This window comes from Psammomys obesus, unplaced genomic scaffold (assembly GCF_907164565.1).
Source record: "Psammomys obesus unplaced genomic scaffold, mPsaObe1.curated_primary_1811, whole genome shotgun sequence".
NCBI classification, from domain to species: Eukaryota; Metazoa; Chordata; class Mammalia; order Rodentia; family Muridae; genus Psammomys; species Psammomys obesus.
In genome coordinates this window covers 43,113,377-43,141,331 of record NW_026592118.1, presented here as the reverse complement: position 1 = coordinate 43,141,331, position 27,955 = coordinate 43,113,377, and the positions used below count along the sequence as shown (strand labels likewise).

At 41.1% G+C, this 27,955-nt stretch overlaps 1 protein-coding gene across 2 annotated transcripts in view; it reads left to right on the top strand.

Annotated features, from left to right (window-relative positions):
* The window catches only part of Cttnbp2 (cortactin binding protein 2), a 153,762-nt gene that overhangs the window by 77,048 nt on the left and 48,759 nt on the right, over positions 1-27,955 (top strand). The window contains exons 4-9 of one of the 2 annotated variants that reach the window (XM_055612788.1): positions 1,125-2,757; positions 8,103-8,306; positions 10,202-10,301; positions 12,206-12,356; positions 15,155-15,406; positions 26,118-26,235. In XM_055612788.1, coding sequence (XP_055468763.1) covers positions 1,125-2,757; positions 8,103-8,306; positions 10,202-10,301; positions 12,206-12,356; positions 15,155-15,406; positions 26,118-26,235 — 2,458 coding nt within the window. Of the gene's footprint in view, positions 1-1,124; positions 2,758-8,102; positions 8,307-10,201; positions 10,302-12,205; positions 12,357-15,154; positions 15,407-26,117; positions 26,236-27,955 lie in introns of those variants that run through there. The other variant, XM_055612789.1, reaches the window with a different exon arrangement.

The window sequence follows — 27,955 nt, the reverse complement described above, 5'->3', positions numbered from 1 at the left end:
TCAGTCTTTAAAATGTTGCCTTCCTCTGCTTTAGATGGCTAAAATTTGACTTGAGCAAGTATTGACTTTATTGAGAATGTATTAAAAATCTGTGTCTAAACCACTAACCTGTAGACAATATTGAAGTAACAGAAATCTTTTTGATTTCTTAAAGAACACAAGTCTTTTTATGCTGTGATACAGACTACAAGTGTCTAAAAACCTCAGATTGTTATTATTGGAGCTACTTGGGGAGGAGAAATGACTGCCATAATAATGTTGCTTGATGCAGGATTACCACAGATCTTTAACCGGTAAACCCCACAATATCTGTGAATACAAAATACAGGAAGTTTTGTCCAGGTGTTTGTTTTTGATAACTGGAGGATATGAAATGCCCTTTCTTCATCTCTAAACAGCTAACTGCTTTAACCTCTATGAGCCATGAAGCCTGTTGTGGCTCACAGGACGAATATTCTTTGTTTGGACAGCTGAGGTGGTTGGGCCAAAGTAGCTAAATTGGAAAGCAGGTTCCAAGTTAAAGACAAGATGAGGCTTTGGGTTAACTAGCATTGATGATAGTTCTAACAAAATAATCTGTTAGATCTTTTTAGTTTTATTCTGAACATTTCTTTACATGTTATTTCCTATGACTTCCAGCCCATCAAAAGATGCATTAAAGAGGATAAGTAAGTTAGCTATGTAATACCATTAGCAAACATGGGGCTTGGAATTTAAATCATGATTGTGTGTCTCAAAGGTCAGTTAATGATCTCCAGACACTGACCTCTATTAAATAGCAGCAGTTCTCTCACTGATCTGTACTCATCAAAACAGTCCTTTCTGAACTCTGCACGGTGAGTTTATGCATCCTACTATTCTCTTGCACTGTAGTTAAATTGAATAGATTAAAAAAAAATCCCTCATCTTACAGTGGAAATATTTTTCAGAAAGCCATTCGGCAGTTTTCTCATTTTAATGAGTTTTTAAATATCACCCTGTTAAAAAATCATAACAAACGGTGGCACTTTTGGTAACTCCAATCATGCCATTGTTCAGAAATTAATAAAAAGCCCTTTTGAGATACAAAGAATATTCAGAATATTCTGTCTATTAATCTAGGCTTTCCTTTGAATGTCTTCCAGTTGGAGATGGAAAAGCTTCAGCTCCAGGCCCTCGAACAGGAGCACAAGAAGCTGGCTGCCCACCTAGAGGAAGAGAGGGGCAAGAACAAGCATGTGGTCCTAATGCTTGTGAAGGAGTGCAAGCAGCTCTCGGGCAAAGTCGTAGAGGAGGCCCAGAAGCTCGAGGACGTCATGGTAAAACTGGAGGAGGAGAAGAAAAAGACCAGTGAGTTAGAAGACCAGCTCTCAGCCGAGAGACAACGAAGCACCAGCATGGAGGCTCAGCTGGAGAAACAGCGCGCTGAGTTTGATACGGAACGGGAACAGCTTCGTGCCAAGCTGAACCGAGAAGAAGCCAACACCGCTGACCTCAAAGAGGAGGTAGACAAGATGAAGAAAATGATGGAGCAGATGAAAAAGGGAAATGACGGCAAGCCAGGCCTCTCCCTCCCACGGAAGGCAAAAGATAGGCGCCTGGCTTCCATATCTGTGGCGACAGAAGGGCCCATGACCAAGTCTGTTGCTTGCCAGACAGATGCAGTGACAGAAGGCATTGACCCTGTGAAGAAATTGCCCTTGACTGTACCCATAAAGCCTTCCACAGGGAGCCCCCTAGCTCCAGCAAACACAAAAGGGAATGTGGGACCCAGTGCTCTCCTGAATAGACCAGGCATTGACAGACAGGCTTCCCACAGTGACTTGGGTGCCTCCCTACCTACCGCCCCACCTTCGAGTGCAAATAGAATTGAGGAAAATGGACCAAGCACAGGCTCTGTCCCCGATCTGTCAAATAGCACACCCTCAACCCCTAGTAGCACTGCCCCTGCCGCTCCTCAGACGCCGGGCACAGCTCCGCAGAACCACTCACAAGCTCCCCCCGTGCACGGTTTACACTCCCCGTGTGGCAACACACCTTCGCATCCAGGTCTCAACCCACGAATCCAGGCAGCTAGATTTAGATTTCAGGGCAATGCAAACGACCCAGACCAGAATGGAAATACCACTCAGAGTCCTCCCTCGAGAGATGTCTCTCCTACAAGTCGTGACAACCTAGTGGCCAAGCAGCTAGCTCGGAATACTGTGACCCAAGCACTGTCAAGATTTACCAGCCCTCAAGCAGCTGCTGCGTCAAGGCTTGGAGCATCTCCGGGAGGGGACGCTGGCACCTGCCCTCCAGTCGGTAGAACCGGTTTAAAGACTCCTGGGGCAACAAGAGTTGACAGAGGAAATCCTCCTCCTATCCCTCCCAAAAAGCCAGGGCTCTCCCAAACTCCTTCTCCACCACACCCCCAACTGAGGGCCTCCAATGCAGGGGCCAAAGTTGATAACAAAAATGTGGCTTCACCTCCCTCTACTTTGCCACAAGGGACCAAGGTAGTAAATGAGGAGAACGTCCCTAAGTCATCCTCCCCTCAACTGCCACCAAAACCATCCATAGATTTAACTGTGGCACCGGCAGGCTGTCCCGTTTCGGCCCTGGCCACGTCTCAGGTGGGTGCCTGGCCTGCTGAAACCCCTGGACTGAACCAACCCGCATGTTCAGACAGCTCCCTTGTCATTCCCACCACCGTTGCCTTTTGCTCTTCCATAAACCCTGTTAGTGCCTCATCCCGTAGCCCCGGTGCCTCAGACAGCCTCTTGGTAACAGCATCAGGTAAAGGGATTAAAGTCTTATACTTTTATTTTTTTTAAGAATGTGGCCTATTCTTTCACCTGTGTTAATTTCTTTCACATTTTCTTGAAATATTTTTAATACCGCATTCCCAATTCTCCCATTTCTTTCCTCTTTTTTTTTTCATTTTCTTTTTCTTTTTCCTCTTCTTATTTTTTATAATTTTCTATAAGGCTCTGGGGTGATGGTGATTCATCTTGCTCTATGAATTGTGGTCTTATCTTGCTAAGTGCTTTTCTTGAAAATAACCCCCAAATAGTGGCTCAAGTACACAAAAAAACATTAACTTAGAAAAACTGAAACATTTCCAGGGAGGAAAGAGTATCCCTACCTATTAAATATTTATCTCACAAGACCTCAGTTTTAATGGATCATCTTCAGTGTGCATTCAGTTTGTTCCTTCTAGGATACTGTAGGAAAAATTCTTCCAAGTCACTGTTCATAGCACTCTGGATTAGCAGGTTGATGGGGTTTACTCTGTAATTACTAGATTCTGGAGGTTCATATTAATTTGGTATCAATGTCCCTTTCTTATCCTTAACAAAGGACCATGAGTATTTATAAATTTCTGTTATAAGTTTAGTTTATGTTGAATAGCATGTACCCTCTTTGATAAGATTGCCTTCCAACAGTTAAGCACTGATGGCTTCCACCCTACATGGGCCATAGTGTATTATGAAGTTGCCAAGTCTGGGAGTTTCACAAAGGACTAGATTTGTTGTTGTTTCTCTTGTTGTTGTATATGGTTATGGAAGCATTGCTTTCTTTTTTTTATTTTATTGGCATGGGTAAAGTAGATCCATGCTTGGTGTCAAGGCTCTATTAGTACTCTGAAGCAGTCTGTGCTGTCATCAGACATTAGGGATTGGTAGACCCTGTTGGTTCTAAAGAGAAGGGATTTTAAAAACAAAAGGGAAAATTTCAATAGCATCACGTTTAAAACTTAAAGCGTGTAGCAGTATACGTACTGGCCCCCCAGAGGAGGTCAGTGCCTCGTATTGCCCCATTGGATGCCTCTGAATACTAGCCATTCCCATTTAAATTTAGCTTTGGGGGAGAATTTCATTTTGAGGGGCAAAACTGAGAATTAGAAACAGCTTTGGACCTTAAGACCTGCAGGCTACTGGAAAGCATTCGCTCCAAAGTCATTTGGAGCCATGACAGTGCTCTGACGTAACTGTAGACTGCATGGTAGGCAACACTTCCCAGGGCAGATGAATGTTGTCAGCTGGTTTTGTTTTTTAAGGACAGAGCCATCTGTTCTTTGATACCTGAGGCTCTGCCAGCTGCTGCCTTGGTAGGCACTGATCACAAGTCCAGCTGCAGCCACCCTTCAGTTACCAAGAGAGAAGCTTCAAAACCAGATTCTAAGTTAACTTATCTGTTAAATATTCGCCCAAACAACCTATTTTGTATTAAGTGTACTTCTGGATAAAAAAGCCAGGACTCTAAAAATAGAAAACATCCTTTGCTTATACTTGAGGTGCCAAAGAGAATTTAATGGAGATTTTGATGAAACAACAGCCATTAAAGATATGTAAAGTCAGTTCCTTGCTTTCTGTTTTCTAATTTTGTGGTTTGGCCCTCGTGTTCTCAGAACTACGGTATGACATCTGGTAGAGTGACAGGCTTCTGTGTGCTTTTACTATAAGGCGTGCCTCTTTAGGGTAGATGGGTGGCAATGTAGGCTTTAGTCCCTTAGCAGGTGGTTAGTAGGCACCTTCTGATGTGCTCTGCAGGTAAAAAGTCGTGCTTGTATAATTATAGAATTCAACTGCAAGGGTAGGCCTTCTTAGGCTTTCCAAATTAGACTGTATTTTACCTGCATTGCATTTACTTTGTTCCAGTTCTTCTTTTTTAAAGATTATTTTGGTGGTGCAGGGGTTCAAATCCAGAGCCTTATGAATGCTAGGGGAGTGCTCCATTACTGAGCATATGCCATCTTTGCCACCACCCCCATTTCAGCTAGGAAGCACCGGAGCTCCCTACATCCTGCTCCTTAACCTGGCTGTGCCTAGGCGAGCTTGTCCCTCTCCAGGTCATAAGCCCATAGACAGTCATTAACTTTCCCCTCATGCCATTGTAGTTGCTCGGAAGAAGACCCAGGGACAGAGTATATCTGCCAGATGCCTAACGGGTATCTGTTCCCATTTTTGTGATCACATGAGCAACCATTGAACTGAGTTTCAAATGGCAAAATTAATTAATTTCTGCCTTTTTGTAGTTGTAATCCTGGGGAGAAATTATTTCTAAGCTATTAGCTTCACCATCTAAAATTTAAACCTAAAACTTAAAACTTTTAAACCCAAAATTAAGAATATTTCCCAACTGAAGGATGTTCTAACTTCTCCCCGGGGATGAGACTATTTATTTCTCCTTGCCCTGGATCCCAGGATTTTCCCCTTGAGAGCCTCCGTGCCCCTGCCACCTTCTGTAAAGAACAGTGATGTGAAATCCCAGAAGAAAGCTGGAATGACAGAAGCTTCATTTTAAATGGATTGCATTGTAAATTACACTAACCAGAGGCAACTTCATGGCAAACCATGAACGTTTAAAAATAAGTTTTAAATTCTAAATGAACTAGAGATTTCTTACTCCTCCTGAACTTGTCAAATGAGCGTATATATTCCAGTGGTTAGATGAAGAAGCGTAAAGCAGGCATCACTCTAGGCAACTTATTCCCCAAACACTTGCACATTTTTGTTTCTTTTTTTGTTTGTTTGTTTGGTTTTTTGTTATTATTACTTATTTTACAAGCTTTATTTCATTTGATTCAGACTTTTTTTCCTTCCTTTTTTACTCAAGTCTACTGGAGTATATTTGGCTTGAAGGCTAAATCAGAAAATAAAGATGGTCTGGGCTGTGACCTTAACCCTCTCTACCCTCTGAAGCTGGTGCCAGAAGCTGTTCTCAGCTCCTCTTCCTCTGTCATTGCATGACCCCACTGTTTCGTGGCCTGCTATGCAAACCCCTCGCCTTTGCTGGTGTTGCCTATGATGCTGCGCAGCTGAATGACTTTCTAACAGCCATAGAGTAGGTCTATTCTGTCACTACTAATCCAGTTAACCGGATATTACCATTTCTCTCACTGTTGGGAATTTCAGATGAATACTAGTGCTGTGATGAGGTCTTTATGTTATTTTCCCCATATTTGTAAGGGGATTTATTAAAATAAATTATGCTAGGGAAAATGGAAATGATAGTAAAAATATAACATTTGTTTAAAAGTTAAGAGTTTAAAGTTTAAAATATGTATAAAATATTTTTCTTTTGTGAAGATTTAGAAACTTTTTTTTCAGTCCTCTAAGGAGACTGATACCATTTCTTTTGACTATGATGAGGAGTCACTATCTAGAGATTAAGAACATTTTTGAATAAGCCATTTTACCTTTCACATCAGTGAGGTCTTCCAGAAAATTATATACACAATTTATTATTTTCATATAAAACATTTGGAAGCATGTATTTGTATTGTCTCCCATAAAGCCTTAGAACTGTAGTTTTTTTAAAAAAAGAAAAGTGAAAACAAACTTTCAAAGAAGAACAAACTTTAGTATGTACACATTGGTATTCATGGAAGAATATCAAGAACCAAGATTCCTTGAATGAGATCTAAAGAGAGAGGAAGGAATATGTGCGTGTGTGCGAGTATGTGCGTGCATGCGTGCGTGCCTGTGTTGAAAGCATGAAGCAGCCCCTGTCCCCTGATCTGCTGGGGACAGTAGTGTGATGCCTTCCTGTTGCCTGTGTTTGTTTTACAGTCAAGGTGTCCCACCTTGGTGTTTATAATTTTCTGTCTATCATCCATTTCTAATAAGTACTGATTTAATTTTTGTGGGCCTGTTTTTTTTTTGTTTGTTTGTTTGTTTTTAAGAAAATACAAAAGGTAAAATGTACCAGAGAGGAGCCTTCTTGTAAGTATGAAGTAAAAATATGACTTTTCTAAGAAGACCTAAGCAATATATATATGGGGAAATGTTTTTACGACTTGAGAAATGTTCAGCTTTAAAACGATTTTAATTTAGTCTGTCATTGTTGACCTGATATGATATAAATTATCCATGGATTCAAATAATTGGTTATAAAGATATAATTTTGAGATCTTACTATTCAGTGTAGTTTCATGTGCATAACTGTCCTCTCTTTGATTTTTTTTTATAAATAATTTTAAAATATTCTGAGAAGCTTCTTTTATATGTACTTTTAAAATATATCCTGAAAGAATTTAAGGGCAAAAACTTGACATTTAATCAGAAGAACGGAATAGTGCATTCTTATTAGTGTAACTAATACTTCAGTACAGAGAAAGGGAAGCATCTCTTCCTTCCGTCTTGCTGAAGGGATGTTACATACACCCAGGGAATATATCTGTGCACCTATGTGCAGCGCTGCTTCAAAGTATTGGAGCTCACTCATTGTATTTAAGCTGAAAAGATACAATTGCAATTAAATAAACATTTGTACTTTACTGTTTTTACAGCCTTTTGATCATGGAAGGATTCAGAAAATTTTCCAGGCTATATGCAGCCGACTTCACACTTTTAACAGATTCTCTTCTAAAGCTGCTAAATACTGATGAGAACTATCTAACCATGATAACTCTTACCATTTGTGTTAAAGCTGTATGGTAGGGTGTCCTGTATTATTGGCCAATTAGAAAAGTCCATTAGTCCTGCTTTGAAGATGGTGAGATGTGGTGGTTTTAAAAACTGTTACTGTACCATGTGCTGTCATACCATACAGCCAAATATATATGTTGTAGTTCTCTTAGCTTTTAACACCTGTTGTTTGTTTCCAAAATACGGAAATTCAAGGAACATAAACTCCTTAATAGAGTAAGGCCCACTTCCTAGTTTATGTAAAACAAATATCTTAGAAACATTGTTGAAGAAACTCTTTCTAACTATGGTGCTATCTTACGCCTACTTTATTTACATTTCCATATCAGTATTGAAATTAAGATAACCTTTACATAATCTTAAAATTCAAAATGCTTTTGAATTCCAGATAGAAATTTAAGTTTGTAGAGTGTGATAGCCATCTGGGTTTCCTAAAACCAATCATTTCTTTAACTTTTCTCGTGTGCCAGACTGACAACTAAAAATAACTCCTCACCATAAATGTCAATTTATTTAGCAGCAGATATAAAGCCTGAAAATAACGGTACAGGTTTGTGCTAAGACAGCGTTAACAGACTGATCATGTTAGAAATCATGTAATCTTCTAGGGATACATGTTCATGTCTCCCTGTGTGCGATTCAAAAAGGAATGGTGGTAGCTGTCTCTTGTCCTTCCTGCTCTCTAACTAGGGTCACTTTAACCTACAGGCTGGTCACCCTCCCTAACCCCTTTGCTAATGAGTGGTGGTCCTGCCCCCCTGGCTGGCAGGCCCACCCTTCTTCAGCAAGCTGCTGCCCAGGGAAATGTCACTTTATTATCAATGCTGCTTAATGAAGAAGGACTGGACATAAATTACTCCTGTGAAGATGGCCATTCTGCCTTGTATTCTGCTGCTAAGAATGGACATACAGGTAAAAAAAAACAAAAACAAAAACAAAAACAAAAATACGCCTTACCTTCCTGCACTTGCAAAGGAATGGAGGACCATAGGTGATTTAAATCACTATTGTGAGCAAAAGGTCCATGAGGATTTCATTTTTCTTCTTTTATTATAATTTATTCACTTCATATCCTGATCAGAGTCCCCTCCTTTGTCTCTTCCCAGTACCACCCTCCCTCCCTCCCTCTTTCTCCCTATCCCTGTTCCCTATTTCTCAGTAAAGGTGAGTCTTCCTCCCTTACCAACTGACTCCAGACTATCAAGTCTTTCCAGAATTGCTGCATCCTCTTCCTCTGTAGCCTGGCAAGGTCTCCTCACCCTCAAGGAAGTGACTGAGGAACAGTGTTCATATCAGAGACTGCCTCTAGTCTCCTTACTAGGAGACCAGTAAGGAGACTAAGCTGCCTATCAGCTACATCTGAGCAGGGAGCCTAAGTCCTCTCCATGCATGGCCCTTGGTTGGTGCATCAGACTCCACAGGTCCCCCCTGGACCCTGATTTGTTGGCTCTGTTGGCCAAACTTCTTGTGGAGTTCCTGTCCCCTCTGAGTCCTTCTGTACCTCAACTCTTCCATTACACTCCCTGCACTCTGCTCAAAATGTGGCTGTGAGTCTTAGCATCTGCTTCAAAACCCTGCTGGGTAGAGTCTTTCAGAGGCTCTCTGTGGAAGGCTCCCATCCTGTTCCCTCTCTTCAGTCACTTTTGGCGTCTATTCTGTTTGCCCTTCTGAATGAGAATTAAACATCTTCCCAGGTTCCTCCCATTTCTCTTTTAAAAGGAGGAACAGGTATTTTTTTTTACATGAGGTTTAAAATCTTGTGAATATTTAAGGACTTAATTGTGCAGTTCCTTAATGTAAAATATTTATCTAGTAGCAAAGTGTATTTTTGTTTATGTGCAACAAAATGTGTTGTATCCAGGCTGTTGGGATTAAGGTGTTGAGTGGGTACCACATTGAGGTTAAGTTGTGCTGGTTATGAAGAGTAGTATTGTAACAATTTATTTTTAGATATTTTTTTTAAGAATTGAGAACCTGGAATACTATAAATGATATGTCAGTAGAGACTAAGAATTCTTTTTAATCTTTAAATGCAAATCATGTAGTTAAATATAATAAACCATGTGGTAATACAGAAAAAGAGATACATGTTCTTGACTCAATTCCTAAGTTAATAGCGTACGTGAGCCATGGACTACTTCCTGGTTGGCTCAGATAAACACGGTACTCTCCAGAGCTCAGAAGACCCAGTAGTTATAAAGCACTTTGGAATTCAGAAGCACTGGGACAATTTTCTTCACTGTAGAGAAACTAAATTTAGATCATACAGTATTATTTATGACACTTCTCTGTTAGAGATATTTGTGTCTCAGGTGACTTTCTGTGGGCTTTCCTTGATCTTCCAGAAGCTAAGTGTAGGATAGCCCACACAGAAGCACTTTGATGATTAAATTAGAATCAGTCATGCAGTAAGAATGCAACTATATAAATACAATTTGGTAAGTAGGTCCGGTTCTCTGCCCCAAATCATTATTTTGGAGGAACACTGGCCGAGAATTTAACCAAGTAATTTTTTATTTTTATTTTATTTATTTATTTGGTATATGGTTTTCCTTTCTACCCACCAACAACTCGATCTTCGAAATGTTTTTTAAAACCATGTCTTGTTGGCTTTGGAGACATCCTGTCTTCAAGGAAAGAAATGGCTTTCCATATGAAAGTCCAAGCAGGCCACATCCCACAGGACAGACCTATCAGGCGAGCTCTGTGGCAAAGAAAACCTTGGCCCTTAGACTGCCCCACAGCTTATAGGGAACTTGGCTCCTTAATGCACTAAGTGAAAGCGGCTTTCTTCTAAAAACCCACAGACTGTGTGCGATTGCTGCTGAATGCAGAAGCCCGAGTCGACGCTGCTGATAAAAATGGCTTCACACCCTTGTGTGCCGCAGCTGCTCAGGGACATTTTGAGTGAGTGATGCTCTTCATTCTTCTTTTTCCTATGAAATTGCCCCCCCTTTTATTTTGCACAGATTTCACTCCTGCTAAGTATTTAAACGAGCACTTAACATTCATTGACAAATCCATCAAACATAGTTGAGTGTTCAAATGCAATGCGGGCTCCTGGATCTTCGCACTAATAGTTAAGTGTTGCATTTGAAGGAAGCTTTTATGTGTCTATCTCTGAACTATGCGACAGTGAACTTGCTTCTGGAAAAGGTCAATGATAGGTACCAGTGACTGAGTAAGGAATGTTGAGAGCTTCATTGTTTTCTCTTTTCTGTAAAAGCATTTGTTAGTGCTAACATTAAAAAATAGAATTACATCATTTATAATACTCCTGTTGTCCTGTTGGTAAGTTTTTTGATAGTTATTGCCAGGTACTCATCTTGCTCCATTCACAGTTAAGAGAAAAACCAAAGCAAGGCTTTTGCACACTAAGAGCAATGCAACTACAAAGACTACCTGTTAATTAACTGGGTTAATATGTACATAACTTTAACAACGATTTCTAAAGGAGCTCCAAAGTCAGCAAATACAGGAATTGCATTTCAAAACTAGAAGTTATATTTTTACAGTAGCGTATAGGTGAATCACTGTCCTGCCTGAGCCCGGCTGGAAGGTTGTGAAGAATGTATACATACTGCTGCCATCTTTAAATCCATCTGTCCTAAGAGAAACGTTCTTTAACAAGCTACAGAATCTATGGCATTTTGGTTATGAGCCTTAGCCTTCAGCAGCTGAGCTGTCATCTCCCCAGCTCAAACTATACAGTTGTTAAAATAACGATTTTTAGAATTCCCATCAATGCTGTTAATTCGAAGTATAGTCTATGATATTCTAAATACCCCCCCCAAGGTCGTGTGACTAATATCATCTCATCAGCCTGGCTTCATTTTGGAAACCAGGTGCTGCCTTTGCTACTCCCTTTCGGTTACATTCTGTGTCCTACAAAAGAGATCTCTCTTCCAGGCCTGTGCCTCAGCCCTTGTCACCTCTGTGTTACCAAGGGCGTCTGCAAAACCCCCTGCTCTGAGGATGTCACTGTCACAGAACAGAGACACAGATAGCTTTTGAGGGAGGAACCCTGTGGAAATTCAGGAATCAGTGAATTTAAAGAACGTGCCACACAAATATGTCAGCATGTTACTTATTTTAAAACACATGCAAGCCAAATACTGAAAAGGAAAAAAGCCCCAGTCCCCAAAGCCAAACCCTTCATTTTGTTTGAATTCTGTCTCTGTGCATTGAACTGGTCACTAAGTCACAGTCTTGGCATCGCCTCCTTTTCTTTTTGAGTGCATTTCTGTGTAGCCCTGTGTCCTCAGAAGCCAGCTACCCCCTCCCGTCTTTCTCTCAAGGCAGCCCCTTTCCCAGCCCCCTGCTCCTTTTTATGGAGAAGGCGCATGGTGCCCGGCTGTCTATGCTATTTATACTCATTTTCCTGAGTGCAAAAAAAAAATCATGGACTGATTCAGCAGCCTCATGTTTTATTCGAGGCAAAAACCATTTTGAATCGCAAATAAAATGTATACCAAGTACTATCGTACCGTTTCAGCTAATAGCTTGATCAATCCTGTTCCAAAGACAATTCCTATAAGAGTTAATTAGAAGTATCATGAACTAGGTTTGAACATTTTTATAAGCACAAACTTAAGTTTTCATAAATTTTTTTGACTAAATATAGTTTTTAGTCTTAAGAAAGTGATAGCAACCAAATAAGGTTTAGATAATTGATTTCATCTAAATAAAACAATTGATTATGTCAATATGCAGTCTTTCCCATGCATACAATCTCGATTTAGAATCTGATCAGAGTGTGTTCCACAGGTGATATCTCATTTTGGTGCAACTAATCATTCTTATATGTGCAGATGTGTAGAATTACTAACTGCATATGATGCCGACATTAATCACGCTGCTGCTGGAGGACAGACACCGCTCTACCTGGCCTGTAAAAATGGAAATACAGAATGCATCAGACTCCTGCTGGAAGCTGGCACTGACAGGAGTATAAAAACCAGAGTAAGTACCCACTTGGGAGGGTGACATATGTCATTCATACTGTGTCTGAAAACTTAGTTGTATGAGTTCAAAAATTATAGTCTTATGTATATCTAATACATATATGTATATGCATACATATACATATATATGACATGTGTAGACTTTTTTTTTTCTTTGTCATTATTCCCTAAACAGGGCAATCTAACATCTGGCTCGATAGCACTGTAGACAACATTGTAAGTAATATGGAGAGGACTTAGGTATGTGGAAAGGTGTGTGTAGGCTCTGTGTAAATGCTACATTATTTTGCATGAGGGATCTGTGCATCGCCAGGAATTCAGAGGCCACAGGGAAGGTGGGATATAGCGTTGAAGCTAGTCTCCCCCAGATGCTAAAAGACAACTGCACATGGAAACAGACTCTTTAGGTATGCCTCTGCTTTAAGGGTAGTGAATTGGAAAGTAACTTCTGTTTGACCCTCTCGACTGCTAATTAAAAATCTTGTTTATTTTACTTTCATCAGCTATTCAAATTCCAAGGTTAGATTCAAACAAACAAGGGGATTTGGGCGCCCTTAGTAGTTCATAATTAGAGAAGACAGTGAAAGTATAAGTCTTTAACGATTGAACAAATACAACTCTTAGGTCTTTGATATTACTACATAATTTCTCTGACAAGAGCCAATCATTAAGTATTAACATTATCAAAGATAACATGGGCAGGTATGAATATTTCCCATTGCAAGTTATTGCTACAGCTTAAAAACAAAACCATCATATTATTTTTATTCAATTTTAAATTTTTATCCAATTTTTAAAATCTTATTGTTCATGTATGGGTGTTTTGCCTGTAGGTATGTCTAAACCACTTGCACGCTTGGTTTCTGTAGAGTCCAGAAGAAGGCATCAAATCCCCTGGAACTAGAGTTACAAGGGCTATGTAGGTGCTGAGAATCAAACTCAGGTTCTCTAAAATAGCCAGTGTTCTTAACCTCTGACTATCTCTCCAGAACCTCCTTAAAAAAAAAAAAATAGGACCATACATGGAGAGGACCTAGACCACTTGCTCAGATGTAGCTAGCTGATTGGCAGCTCAGTCTCCATGTGGGTACCCTAGTAAGGGGAACAGGGGCTGCCTTTGTCATGAACTCAATTGCGGGAGGGAGGATGAACAGAATGTTTAGAAACAAAGAAATACACTGTGTAATTAATAAGCCATCTCAAGGAAAAATATGTCTTATACCTTTTAATGGCAAGGTAGCAAGAGAAAGCAGAATGTCAAAAGGATTTTGTCTTGTTTTTTTCTAGAAAGTCTGTTTGGAATTTGTATATTAGGAAGGTAAGCAGCCCTCATTCTCTGTGGCCTGCATGAGGTTGGTGTTCATTACCCTGCAGAAGATAGCAGGGACCTGCTGCACCTGACTGCAATGCAGACCATACCCTGCTCTAGTTAACTGCCTGTGTGGACTTGTCTTGGTCAACTGGACTTTACGGGCATGGGATCCAGAAAAAGGGAAAAGGTCCTCCAGGGTCATCTTTAAGAAAGGACCACAATACTTAGCATACATTGAGCTGGTTCCCACTTACTGGATCATTTTCTTAGCCTTAACATCATTATTTTAAATTCAGTGCTGTGGCCTTGTCTGTCTGTAATTCCAGCACTCTGGAGGCAGGGACAAGAGGACTACATCAAGTTCCCGGCCAGCACGGGCTGCACCGTGAGACCCTTTCTCAAAACACATGTAAAAACTAAGAGGTTTTGTACCTTATTGAAAAATATTTAATATAAAAATATGGGATTCTATATGAATAATGATGTTAAACCTGTAATATAAAAGTAGAAAAATAAATCCCCCAAATAATTATTTGACAAACTCTTTAAAGACAAGAGTTCCTATGTTGTAGGTAGACTCACTTCTGTGTCAGGATGAGAGACTGAGGGGAACAAAGATTTTCCCCTAGAACAGCACTTGTCAAGTTTATCGCTTTTACTTGCTGAGCATATAGCCTAGGCTGGTGCCCCCCCTCCCCCGCCAGAGTATCACATTCATTTTAGAGAGGCTTGAAGATCTGTGTGTTTAAAGTCCCAAAGGGTACCAAAGCAGCAGAACTGACAACCACTGCCCTGAGACTGAGTACTCAGGCAACCAGGGAAATGGGCAAAGGGACCCAGCACAGTTTGTTCTAGAAAATGGACTCTGATACTAGTTGGAACATTTTCTGTGTAAATACTGATTGGTATCCCTCTGCAGTGAGCAGTCACTGAGCACAGACCATTGACAGCCAGTGAAACTATTTGCCTTTGATTTTCCTTCATGCCTACCTTTTCTTTATTACCTAAAATCTTTCCTTTTGGAATAGTTGGCAATAAAATGCTCAGATCATTTGAGTTAGGCCACTGCTCCTGCAGTAAAGCTAATTTGCAGCAGCATTCTTAATTTATTAATACCATTATTATTGCATATAATTTTAAAATCACATCAGGATGAAATCCATTCCATTTTTTAATATTAAATTGAGGTTCTGGTTGTTCAAACATAATACTCAAGAGACTAGGCAGTATCTTCTCAATCCAGATGGTAACTGTTAGCCGAACCCTATTATTTAACAGCAAATGTAAATCACAGTTGTGGGGTAAAGTGTCATCAATAAAAGTCAGAGAACTTAAATTCATCAAGGATATTCAGGGGTGGATTGCCTCCATTCCCCGATGCAATGGTTCATGACCAAGAGAATTCATAGGTGGAGTTTTAAAATAACACAGTTCTCACCATTAATATTGTTATCAACCCTTACCCCTGGTCAATTCATTTTCAGGATGGCTGGACACCAATTCACGCAGCTGTGGACACTGGAAATGTGGACAGCCTCAAGCTCCTGATGTACCATAGAATGCCAGCTCATGGGCACTCTTCAAGTGCACAAGAGCCTAACTCAGGCTTGTCTGCCTGGAGTGGAGGAGTGAGCCCTACAGGTGCATCTAAGCCTGTGGTTCCTGCAGACCTCATTAACCACGCTGACAAAGAAGGTTGGACGGCTGCCCATATTGCTGCTTCCAAAGGCTTCAAGGTACGTCTGCCAGCAGCTGGCCCCATCACCCACTCATGAACTTGATGAGTGACATAGTCGCCTGTTATTAACCTGGTGGGTTTAGGCTACGTAATTAGAAATGGAGTAATACGATTGCAGAAGACGGTAAGCTGCTGGTACAAACTGACATTCATTTCTCTCTAGAAGATATTTATGGTCAAGAATATAAAATTTTCATTTAAAAAAAATTTAAGTCTTTCAATAAAATATACAAGAGAAATTTGCAATGCTTTATTTCACCTGTGTTAGGAAAGATGAGTATTAATGTAAGTCAAGGCCACACACTAAGCTAAAATACTGATGTCTAGCAGGAGGCTCAGAATGTAGGCTATTTTCTTGTGCTCTTCCTATTAGTAACAGTAGGCTTTACCAATAATGCCAGTAAGCCACTAGGAAGCTCCTGAGCTCAGGGCACTCTGCATGCTAATGTTTGCAGAGAAAATTTGTTCTTGGCTCTTAGACCAGCTGCAAGTGTACAAGTTACACTTGTAGGATGAAGAGACAGCACGAGGTGAGGGACAGACATCAGATCAGCACCTCATTCTGTGATGTGGAAGACAAGAGAGTATATTTTAAAGAATGGGGCTTTAGGTATATTCACTTCAGGAATGGGTCATTCTAAATGAGGTAGAAATCATTTGGGTTCCTGTAGACCTCTGAAAGAACAACTCAGGTAAATGGAAAAGGAAAAACGTAGGAAAAGTGGATAGCAGCCCCGACTGAGATAACAGAAATAAAATGACTCTAGGGGTGTCATTGTTGGTGTGGGAGCCTTCAGCAATGTGTGATAAGGGGTTTGACATAAAGTTACCAGTGAATATATAGCCAGCGGGAAGTTCCAGAAAAATATGGTAAGCGGTCATCCAGTTAAATTATTTAATTTAGCAATAGTATTTAGACCACTTGGGATTTTGAATGGATTGATAGCAGGGAAAAGAGACTAAGTGGTGGAAGATGGTGGGGACAGTGGTAATAGTGAGAATTATTGTGGCTGGAAATGTTCAAGGTTGGGGCTGAGGATAAAGTGGGTACAGTGCTTTTGCACAAATGTGGGGAACTGAGCTCTAATAACTAGCGTCCACATAAGAGCCAAGCAAGGCAGCACGGAGGGTGTGGAAGCAGACACATCCCAGGGGCCTTCTGATCAGTCAGTCTAACAAGCGTCATGCTCAGGGAGAGATTCTGCCTCAAAACGTAGGGTGGAGTGCAAAGAAGAAGACACCCAGAGTCAATTTCTGGCCTTCACACACACACACACACACACACACACACACACATGTATGTATCCACACATATGTATACCCCTCCGCACACAAACATAAACACACATACACATAAATAAATTTCCAGGGATGGAACACAGAATATACATGGAAAAAGGTATGGAAGGAAGGATAATATTCTTTCAAGAAAGAGCAAGGAGAAAGCATTGATTAGTGAGGTGGAAGGTGGTTTTGGTTATCCTTGAATGAAGTACTAGAGACATTCATTCTACATGGAAATACCTGTTTAGAACTGTTTGGTCTACTGAAGACACCAGGTACTTCACAGTTTGATCTTTACAAAGAAAGAAAATAAGCAGCATGATTTGTTCCAGACTTGTTAGATTATGTTTTCCCACATTTTACTCCTTCACACAAAGGAAAGAAAAATTCTGAGAAATGCTATGTACGCAGCATTTTAGTGGAATGCAATAGCATATGGTGTAAATGCCTTTAGGGGACAAAAGTGGGAAGTATAAGTCACTTAAGTTTGAAAAAGAAGGAACTCAGAGACTGGCAATCTTGGTGACAAACCTTACTTTGTTGCTTAACTCACGACCATCTCCAAAAATTAAAAAAATAAAATAAATAAAAATAGATAAATAAAATCTCTGTGAGATGTGGCAGGGAGTAGGTTATGACAACACTCAGCCTGCAGGCACAGAGCAGAGGGACAGCAGAGCATCCCTAAGGACCCTACCTCCCCCTCCCTAAGTGTTGAGCTAGCCTTCCTTGAGGGAGGCTGTTGCTTGCTGCATGGCCACTTCAAAGTGGACTCTCCTTAGCCCCCTAGTGTTGATGATCAAAGACGGCATATCCATTGATTTCCCCAGACCCTGCCAGCCATAAGTGTCCGTTTGCTGTTGTGTAACAGAAATATGACCTCTTTCTTCCAGAATAGGACCCTTCTGTATCCTCTTATTTTTAAATGCGTAAGATCAATTTTTGATGTGATATTTCAAAGAATGATTGGCAACGCACACTGCTAAGCTGTTTAAATAATAGATTATTATTTCTTTTTTTTTTTTTTTTTAGCTCTGGAGTGGGCATTTAATCTTCCATTTTGACCTCTTTATTTTATGATTAGGATATCTAAGCCCAAGAGGGTTTAATAGATGGCAGTTGGGAATGAAGCCCAGATTTCCTGATTCCATTACTCTTTTTCACTCGACATCCTTCCTTTCTCGTCAAAAGCATTGTAAAAGATATCTGCATCACTTGTCTTAAACAATGTTTCCATTCTGGCCAAGATAGCTTTTCCAGATTATCCATTTATAATAAATCGCTAAGGCCAGTTTTCAGAAGCAATAAATCACAACTATCAGTGTGAAGTAGACTCATTTGACTCTACCTACAATAGGCCCTTAAAAATAATCTCAGTCAGTCACATATGCTTTTCTAATCTGTATGAAGCTGGGAGTGTTGCTCAAGAAATTCAGAAACATACCTATCCCATATTCTCTCTCTTCTGCAGATCCTAGAATTTTATTATTATATGTATCTGAGTGTGTGTATAGGTTATTCACCTGGATAAAACACTCCATAGGGCAAGTTCAAAAGTCAGGCATAAGAACACACATTTGGGACTTATTACTGCAAAAGCCACAGTTGAAGTTGAAAACTTGTTGAGCTCGATAGAAACAGGAGCGGATGGAGCCTGGAATGAAGTGTGTGAAGCCAGCAGGGAAGCAAACACCAGAGGGAAATACTACATGAGTCTGCAGGTTAGGTTTTATCGATTTGACAGGAATTAGATTCAGCTAGGAAGAGGGAACCTTGATTGAGAGGTTGCTTCTAACACATGGGCCTGTGAACCTGTGGAATATGTGTAGGGCATTACCTTGATTAGTGATTGATGTAGGAGCCCCCCCTTCTCCCCCCCTCCCCGCTGTGGATGATGACCTACTTCTACCCCTTGCCTCCACCCCCTGGCAAAGAAAGCAAACTGAGAAAGCCAGGAAATAGCTTTCCTCCATAGCCTCAGCTTCAGTTCCTGCCTCCAGGTCCTTGTCTGGAGTTCCTTCCTTGACTTTCCTTCATAGTGGATTGTAACTTGTTAGCCGAAATAAACCCTTTCACCCCCAACTTGCTTTTTGTCATCATGTTTTATCACATCAACAGAAAGGCAAACTAGATGAAGAGGGCAAAGGCAGACTTAAGAAATGGAGAGGGACTAAAAGAAAAAAACTGGGGGTGGTAGTGAAGATCAACAAAGCTAAGCCTGTATGGCAATGACATAATGAAACTGCTCAGATTTCAGCTGAGAATTGTGGGATTTTAGAGCTTGAAAGGGCAGAGTTCACCCACTCTGGCCTCTGCACATTATATATGGATGAAGGAAGTGTTAGCAATTGGTTAAATTAATATCTCAAAGATGGCTCATGGAGAATTCAGTTCCCACATCAGCGACTGCCTCTTCAGAGTGCTGGTTGGTTTTCCTGTTGCTGAGTTTGTTCAGATAGCCACTACCTTCTAACAGCAGGAGATTGATCATCTCTGAGAGAAGATTGAACCAGGGAAAAGTCCTTCTTTGTTCCCCTTGCTTCCTGGAAATAGATAAAAGAACTTCTGAATGGAACTTCTCTTCTGTTGTGAGACCTTTGAGAAGTCAAGGCCGTGCCAAAGAAATGAGATTGGGTTTAAGCTCCTCTATCACTGATAAAAACTTATGTTCCCAGACAAACCTTGTTTATTCATCTATTTATCTGTCTTTATGGTTTTTAAATTCCTTTTGTTTTCTTTGTAGGTTTGTTTGAAAAATGGAAGTCTCTATAATTCATACTGACCTAGAACTGCCTCTGTAGCCCAGACTGGCCATAAATTTATAGTCAAGAGAGTTCCATATGCTAGGGTTGCAGACATAAGCCACCGTGGCCAGTGTCCCAGAGCATTTATTGTTGGGAGGTTGTGTGAGTGTGTTGCTGTGGGTGGGTCAGACTTCCAACTTACCTGTCACCAGTTCTGTAGCTTCCTGTCACTCCTTCTCTTCCATGGATCCCTGACCTTGCTTAAACTTTTTGGTATCCAATACAGCTCCTTTTCCCTGGGCTTCTAATACTGTCCCATCATTGCTTGCCCTCTGGCTGTACTCTAACAACTTCCAGTATCCATTCTAGGGACCTCCTCCAGTTTTTCGTTTCATTTTGTTTTTAACTAGGTCGTCTAGTTTTTTAGCTTCAATTTTCCATATTGCACAGAACTGTGTAACAGCTTAAATAGGGAAAAGTCATAGAAAATATCTAAAAGATACCAAATCAGGAGAACCAGATACCATTTAAGATAAATGGTAATCTATATTTTAATTATGTGTATATGTGTGTATCTATATGTATGAATGTGCACATGAGTTCAGGTGCTCATAGAGGCCAGAAGCTTCAGATCTGCCTGGAGCTGGGGTTTCTGGCTGTTTTGAGCTACCCAACTTGGATGCAGATATCTGAACTCAGGTCGTCTGTAAGAGCAGTAAGAGCTCTTTACACCAAGCCAGCTTTCTAGCTCTGAAATTTTCTTTTTACATTCTGTCATCATTTTCTTTTCCCCTTAAGTTTTAGTGGAAAAAAATTAATGCTGTACCACATGTAAACAAAGGGAAGGATTTCCTTCCTCTCATTTCAGAACATTAGGTGACGTTTAAGTGAGTGCTTGCTTATTTGGGGCACAAATGATAGACTGGTGGAAACATAATGGGGACATAAACATAACAGAGCTCTACCCCTCAACCGAAATGTGGACCTGTGGTACCTTCCGCTTACAGCTGTCACCTATCTATCTGGCTTTAAAACTCCTTTCCTTCTGTTACTGTGTACTTCCTTCATTGACATCCCACAAATACAGTCTCTCAGGCTTTCAGAGTCTTGTCTTTACATCTATTGAGTATTCTCTGAGACTGTCCAGGAAGGTTATTCTGAGTTTTCGGGGCAGCTCTGTACCTAAGAGACCAAACATTTTTGTTGATTCTTCTTGTCCCAGTGGAACTATTCGGAGCGGATGCTTACTCTCTAAAAATAAACCTCTCAGCTCAGAGACGTGCACGATGGCCCTATTGATGACCATGTTTCCTTTTGATTCACCAAAAGGTTCAACATGATTACAACTGTGCTTGCTCATCTCTTTGTCTCCCTGAGCTGAAAGAAATACCAGGCTTCTGTGTCTAACCTGTCCCTCTTCCTCACTCCACGAGGTCAAAGGATCAACACCACTCTGGATGTTTTTCCTTACTAAGTCAACTTTGATATTTGCTTCATGCATCCCTTCCTCATGACTTCTCTTCTGCTCTTTGGATGGATTGATTCTGTGCTTCATTGCAGGCTCCACCAGGGGTGATATAACTTACTTACTTCATATCCTGAAGCTGGCTCTGTCACTCTTGAAGTAGGGCCTTCCCCTCAATATAATCATGGTTAAGCCCCTTCTCACTGGCCTCAGACCAGTACATGTACTTCTGCCATCTTTCCTGCTGTGTGCTGTGTGCAACAGACATGACCAACTGACCTCTCTCTGCCTTTGCCTTTACTGTTCCCAGACTATCAAATGGCTTCTTCACCTATCCTGACCCTGTTGGCCTAGAAAATATCTTGGTTGATGTCTCGAGCTCAATAGTAGGGTGTTACCAGAGGACCTCTTCACACCTCGCTTACACAGTTCGTGCTTTATTGTAATTGTCTACATGCACCTCGGTCCTCTTCTTCTATAAGCATTTCTTTTTCATCTCAGCAGAAACTATGGCTCAGAGGTAGTTTCTTGAAGCAATGGGTGACTGGACAAGTATGGTCCTTTTGCAGCTGGTGGTTTCCTCACTCTTGTCCTTCCCAGCGTATCTTTCACAGTGCACCCATCAGCTTTTAAAACAGAGCTGAGCACAGCACTTTCCGTCCTGCACACAGCCCATCCCTATCCAAGATCTCCAATGCATCCTAGCACACAGCTTTACAGTTGCCCTCTGACAATTCTGTTTTGACCAATTCACACCTACATCTACCTTCCGGCCTATGTTACTATGTCTATCTTAATTGCTTCTACTTCCCATAAAGCAATGGGTACACCCACACCCAAAGGCTGTTCTCAGTGCTTAGGTGAGCATTATCTGTGCATTTGCAAACATTTTGTTTGTTTTGGCTTTCCCTCTGACCATTAAAAGTTCTGTCTCTTTGCCTAGACTTTGATTTTATCTCTCCCACTTTGAACTTCAAGTTTGTACTTTATCTCCTTGATAGCAGTACCTTGTTTCTGACCTTCCCATCACCTCTCACCATCTCTTCTGTTCCTTCTCTGTGGTAATGAATCCCTGCATTTTGCTCTGGCTTCATGGTCAGAAATGAAGATTACATTCTGACGAGTGGAATGTGAGTGAAAATGAAGCCTAGACAGAGGTTGTTGGTCTCTGTGATAGCTGCTGTAGCTCTATAGGACTTCAATTTAAACTCATCCATCTGGACACCTGGGTAGGCAGCACTTGCCTGTTCAGGCCGGCTTCCAGAAACTTATCACAGCATGCTTCTTCTTCATTCAAGTACCCTCTATTTAGAATCCAGGAAGACAGAAAGGTGTTTTTTTTTTTTTTTCTAACTTTCTGTCTTCCTACTTTTCTGTAAAGTACAAATTCCCTGCTGCCACATTGGTACCTCCCTTGCTGTGGTTTAAATAAATGTGTTCTAAATGTGGTGGAAGCTATTAAGACTTTTTAGGAGTCTTCTAGTCGCGCAGGATCATTATTGTAAAGGGGATATTGGGAGCTTGACCCTTCCTGTTTGTTTCCTTTGCTTCCCAGTCAACATAAAGTTCTCAGCTTTGTACTCTATCATGTCCATGTCCCTGCCATTATTTGCTACCTAACCAAAAGCCCACAGCAACACAAGCAACTGACCAAGAATGGAAATCTCTGAAACTGAGTTCAAACAACCTTTTTCATATTAAGAGTTCATGTTGGGTATTTGTTACAGTAATAGAACACGCCAGCCCTTTCTTCTTTATATTTTCTCCATATGTAACATAAAAGAAAGCTTTGTATGTATGTGCCTTGTACATGTATGCGTGCTCATGTGTGTGAGTGTGAGAATATGCATGTCATGCAGGTGTGAAGCTATCAAAGGACAACTTCAAGTGTTGGTTCTAGCCGTTTGCCTTCCTAGAGATACTCTCTTATTTGTTACTACTGACACCAGCTTGACTGAAGTTCCAGTGTGTGTCCTGTCTCCGCCTCCCTTCCTACTCTTGGCATGCTGGGATGCATACTACCATATCTAGCTCTAAGGGAGGTGGGATCTAAACTTAGGTCTTCATGCTTGCTGGGTAAGTGCTTTACTACTGAGCTATCTCACAGCCCCATATCAAACTCTTTATGACACATTTTACTTCTCCAGGAGACATGGGACTGGGACCTTACTTATCTTCAGAACCCGTAATCTTAAAACAGTGTCCAGCCTAATACCTTACAGATGTGTGCTTTAATAGTTAAATTAACACCATGTTGGTCACACACCACAGAGCAGTATTTCCGCCATTGGTACATAACATACACTATGATGGTCCCATACGATTACATTGCGCTTGACAGTCAGCCATCTTAGGATGTAGAAGTGTAGTCTATGATGTTTATGTAGCATGAATGACCTGTCAGCACATTTCTCACAACAGATCCCTGTAATTCCATGATTTCTGACTATTCTTGAAGTGTCAGAAACTTGTGCTTGGACATTAGTGTGTGCTCAGATGTTAGGTAGTGGTTGTAGTTGTTGGGAAGGGTCAGCTGGGTCAAAGTCTTCATCTAGTTTTGTTTCCCACGAGGTCTGCAGAGTACTGTAGGATTAGGCCTGCAGCTTTGTTTGGATACCATTATCCTTTTGCACACACCTTCCATGTTCTCTTCCAGAAAAAGACAGAACTTCACATATTCTGTCCCTCTGCCCTACCTGCATGTCATACAACTGGAAGCGGTCCGCTTTGAAGCCAGGGAGCAAAGGATCTTAACTTGAGAGACTTGCAAATCTGTACTGTATCTTTCTATCCTTTAAAAACTAATTTAAAGTGACATCACCTAAATTATCTACAGACTAATATTTGCTGTGAGCACTGACACCTTATCAGATAACTAACTATTGGGGCTGTTTTCTGCCTGTCAGTGTCTGTGTTGATTATAATAAATTATAGCTGCTAATGAACACTGGGAGCTTAGTTCATGCAAGCACCAAAGATCTCTGTGCAGTGTTTAAGTCACATGACAGTCCTATGAGAGACATTATTAGAAACTCAGACAAAGAAATTGAAGTAGGAATGTTATAAAAAGCCATGCCTTGTGTGTAAATATGATCATACCCATTAGCATAATTAAAATCTAGGCCTGCTTCTACTTCACTTTCTTTTGCAACAAGTGCAAACTTGCAGAATAATCGTGGCTTTAAAAAAAAAAGAAACTATTGCTATCTTGGAATTTGCAAAGTTTAGTTTTCATATTGTGTTCTATTGAAGCCCATTGAGCCATTGAGCTGGGGTTTTATCCAGGCTTCTTATTGGCTATCTTCTTCACTTTCTGGCTTTATAACAGTTTTAGAAATAACAGCTTGGTAACCATAGCTTATAAATACATGTTACTTTACATTAACACTTTAGCTTATTGATTTTCTAAGTCTGATGCATAGACCCATGAAAGCTAGACTTTGAAGCTATAGCCCCTCCAACTTAAGCAAATGTCAGCAGAGAAAGTGTCCCAGTATTTTTCATTGAAGGCAAGGAGAATTTTTTTCACTCAGGGATCCCCTGACAGAGCTCCTCCTGTTTGTATGTCTTGGTGTGCATCCCGTTAACACCCAAAAGGGTCCCCTCCATCACCTCTGCCTTCAGATCAACAAGGCTTCTGCTCACATTTCATTTTAATTGATAGCTCCAACTTCCTCTTTGCTTTTCTTTGTGGTTCCTTGGAACCCCCACATTTGTGGACTTGCTGTTGTATTTAAAAGTAAGTTTGGGGGACAGTATGCAGCAGCTAGAACTCACGCGTGATCCTCTTGGGGATGTGTGAGTTGATACAGCCACTGTGGGAAGTAATCTGAGTGTGCCCTAGCATAGCACAGAGGTGTGGCCTGCTCTGCAGCAGCCCTATTCTCTCATGCGTATACCTGCATCTTCACCACAGGGCAGGCCCTGAAAAGTTCAGAGCAGAACCCAACTGTGCATCAACAGAGAATGAAGGAGTAATTTGAGGCATGTTTATGTCCAGGAATACCACAATGTAATTCTTTTTTTAAGTCAAATCCAGTTATGAATACTAATACATAATGCATACATACATAGTACTAATACATAATTATTCATATTATGGATTAATATTAGAAGTTATATTGAATAAAGAAGCTAAGGGTACCCACAGTAGGCTTTTGTTCATGCAGAGTTCAAAGATAAGCTGGAGTGATCACTGATATTAAAACTCAGAAATTAGTTTTGGAGGCATGGCGGTTAAAGGTTGAGTAGGAGCATGAAGCAGGCAGAATGCTCCTCTCAAATTAGATGCACATTACAGCCACGCCTCCCCGATAAATACATGGGGATGCTGCACTGCAAGTGGACTCTGTTACAGGAAGGCTTTTGCAAACAGAACGCAAGCTCTACACCAAGAGTAGAGACGGGTGTGCAGAATGTCTGATTGACAGTGCTGCAGAGTACCCGGATGCATGTTGCCTGACAGTCTTTAGAAAATAAGGGCTGGTGAGGAGAGGCATATGCAAAGCCCTGTGTTCCATCCTCAGTACTGCAGAAGGAAGAAAAAGGGGGATGATGTCACAGCTACAGCTATTTTAATTCCAACAACTCAAATATACAGGTATATCTAAATGACTGTGTGTGTGTGTGTGTGTGTGTGTGTGTGTGTGTGTGTGTGTGTACATACCATGACACATGTGTCAAGGACAGAGAACAGCTTTTGGGAGTTGGTTCTGGTTCTCTTCTTCCATCATATGAGTCTTGAGGATCTAACTCATGTCATCAGACTTGGCAATTGATGCCCCAACTGGCTAAGCCATTTCACTTTCATTTTTGCCTTGCTTGTTGTTTGTTTGTTTTTATTCTTTTCTCTCTGCTGTCTCTCTCTGTCCCTCCTTCCTTACCCTGCCCCCCAAACCTTTTGCATAACTTGGGATAGCTTCTACCCTGATAGGTAAGGTCAAGAGCATGTCAAGCCATTTATGTACATATACACACACTTATACACACACACACACACACACACACACACACACACACACACACACAAGCACACGCATCAGACAGGCCTCAAATTCTTAATTCTCCTACATTCACCTCCAAAGGATGGATATTACAGGACATGGCCAGCCTCCGACTATGAATTCTTGATCAGCTAGCTTGCCGCATCCCCCTTGGGTTTTGCACTCAAGTGTATTGCTTTGGACGTGGACATAATAGTGCTCTTGTCTTTACAGAACTGCCTAGAAATCTTGTGTAGGCATGGAGGGCTAGAGCCGGAGAAGAGAGACAAATGCAATCGGACTGTGCACGATGTTGCCACTGATGACTGCAAGCATTTGCTGGAGAGTCTGAGTGAGTGATGTTCCAGCCTGCTGACCCTTCCGCACCACGGGGGTCTCCGGAGCACTGCGGAAGATCCCGGTGCAGCTCTAAGGGACTCACCCTCTTAACTTCTTTTGAGCCTCAGTTATTGCAAAAACACTTTTGAGTATGTCATCACCTTTTTCCCCCAAGTAAAATTAGCTTGCAGAGGTCTTTGCATAAAAACAGTGCTGGCTTTTACTGACTGAGCCAAGAGAGCAATCTAAATGATTGTGCCCCGCCCCAACCCTGGCTCTTCTGAGACACTAGATGCCTGGTGAGAAATCCCAACTGTGAGCTCTGCATCAGCTGATCTTATGAGCCTGGCAAGAGGATTGCCTCCCCGCCCTTGGTTACCTACCAGTCTGCAGATAATTGATGCTCTCACAGGGCTCCACCAGCTCTGCAAGTAAATGCTCCTCAGTGCATTTTATGAAAAGTTCCCTTCTAGGCTTATGAATATGGAATGCCAGATTACTGATAATATTGTAACATATCAATTATCTCCCAAAACACAATTTTCAGCAATTATTACTCTTTAGGATAAGCAAAAGTTTAAAATGATGTTTAAACCTCTAATTATATACTCAGATATGTATCCATCTTTATCTTCCCTTTCTTTATTTGCTTGCTTCCTTTTCCTTCCTCCCTTCCTTCTGCAATTCCTCCCTCCCTTTTCCCCTCCCTCTCCTCATTTCTTCTTTTCTTTATTCATTCCTTCTAGAAAGAGCTTCTCTGTGTGACATCCCCTTACCTGAAACTAAGTATGTTTACCAGACTGCTTTCAAACTCACAGTGATGCTCCTTCACTCAACCTCCAGAGTACTGAGATAATAGGTGTGAAGCTGCAGAGCTATGTTCCCCTCTATTGCACCCAATAAGCCTATCTTCCCAGTTTGGTTGTTATTGTGGTTGGCAGATTTGGGAAGAAAATCTACATCTAAAGAATCTAGATCAAGTTGGCCTATCTAAATGCCTGTGAGAGTAGAGGGGTGGATTTTTGATTGATATAAGATGACCCAGGTCACTGTGGGCAGCACAGACAGAAGGTCATGATCAATATAAGAACGTTATAATCTAACTAGGGCAAAGAGAAAAAGCAAGCAAGGTTCCATGTATTTCCCCCCTGCTCTTTACTATGGATATGAATCTGAGTTCCTGCCTTCTCTTCCCAGAAATGAAGGACTGAAAGATGGAATTGTAAGCCAGGAACCCCATTCCTCTCCTACGTTGCTCTTTGTTAGGATTCTGCTATAGCAATGGAAACAAAACTAGATACCCAACACAACTGACAATTGGAAAATAAGATCATAACAACTTACTATACCTAGAGAATAATAGATACGATGTGAATTTTAGCTTTCGCCAGCCGTTTGTTGAAACTAGGTTGTACAAAGTCATGTACAGAATTAGGAATATCTGTTAAAATATAAATATACCAGCTGGAAGGTGAAAATGGTGGATCATATCTGGGATTGTAGCACATGGGGCCATGAGAACACCATGGGTCCCAAAGATGCAGAATGTAAAGTCAGCAGAACTCCATGATAGACAAACTGTAGTGCAGAAAAGAGGAAGCTCATGAGTCATTCCAAGGGGTCTGCCCAGATACCTGCCAGATGGCATTGCCAGCACCCATTGCAGGGCAGACTGTCATGCAGGAAGCAGACGTGGCTAGTAAAGGTCAGCAGCTGTTTGGATGTGTGAATTG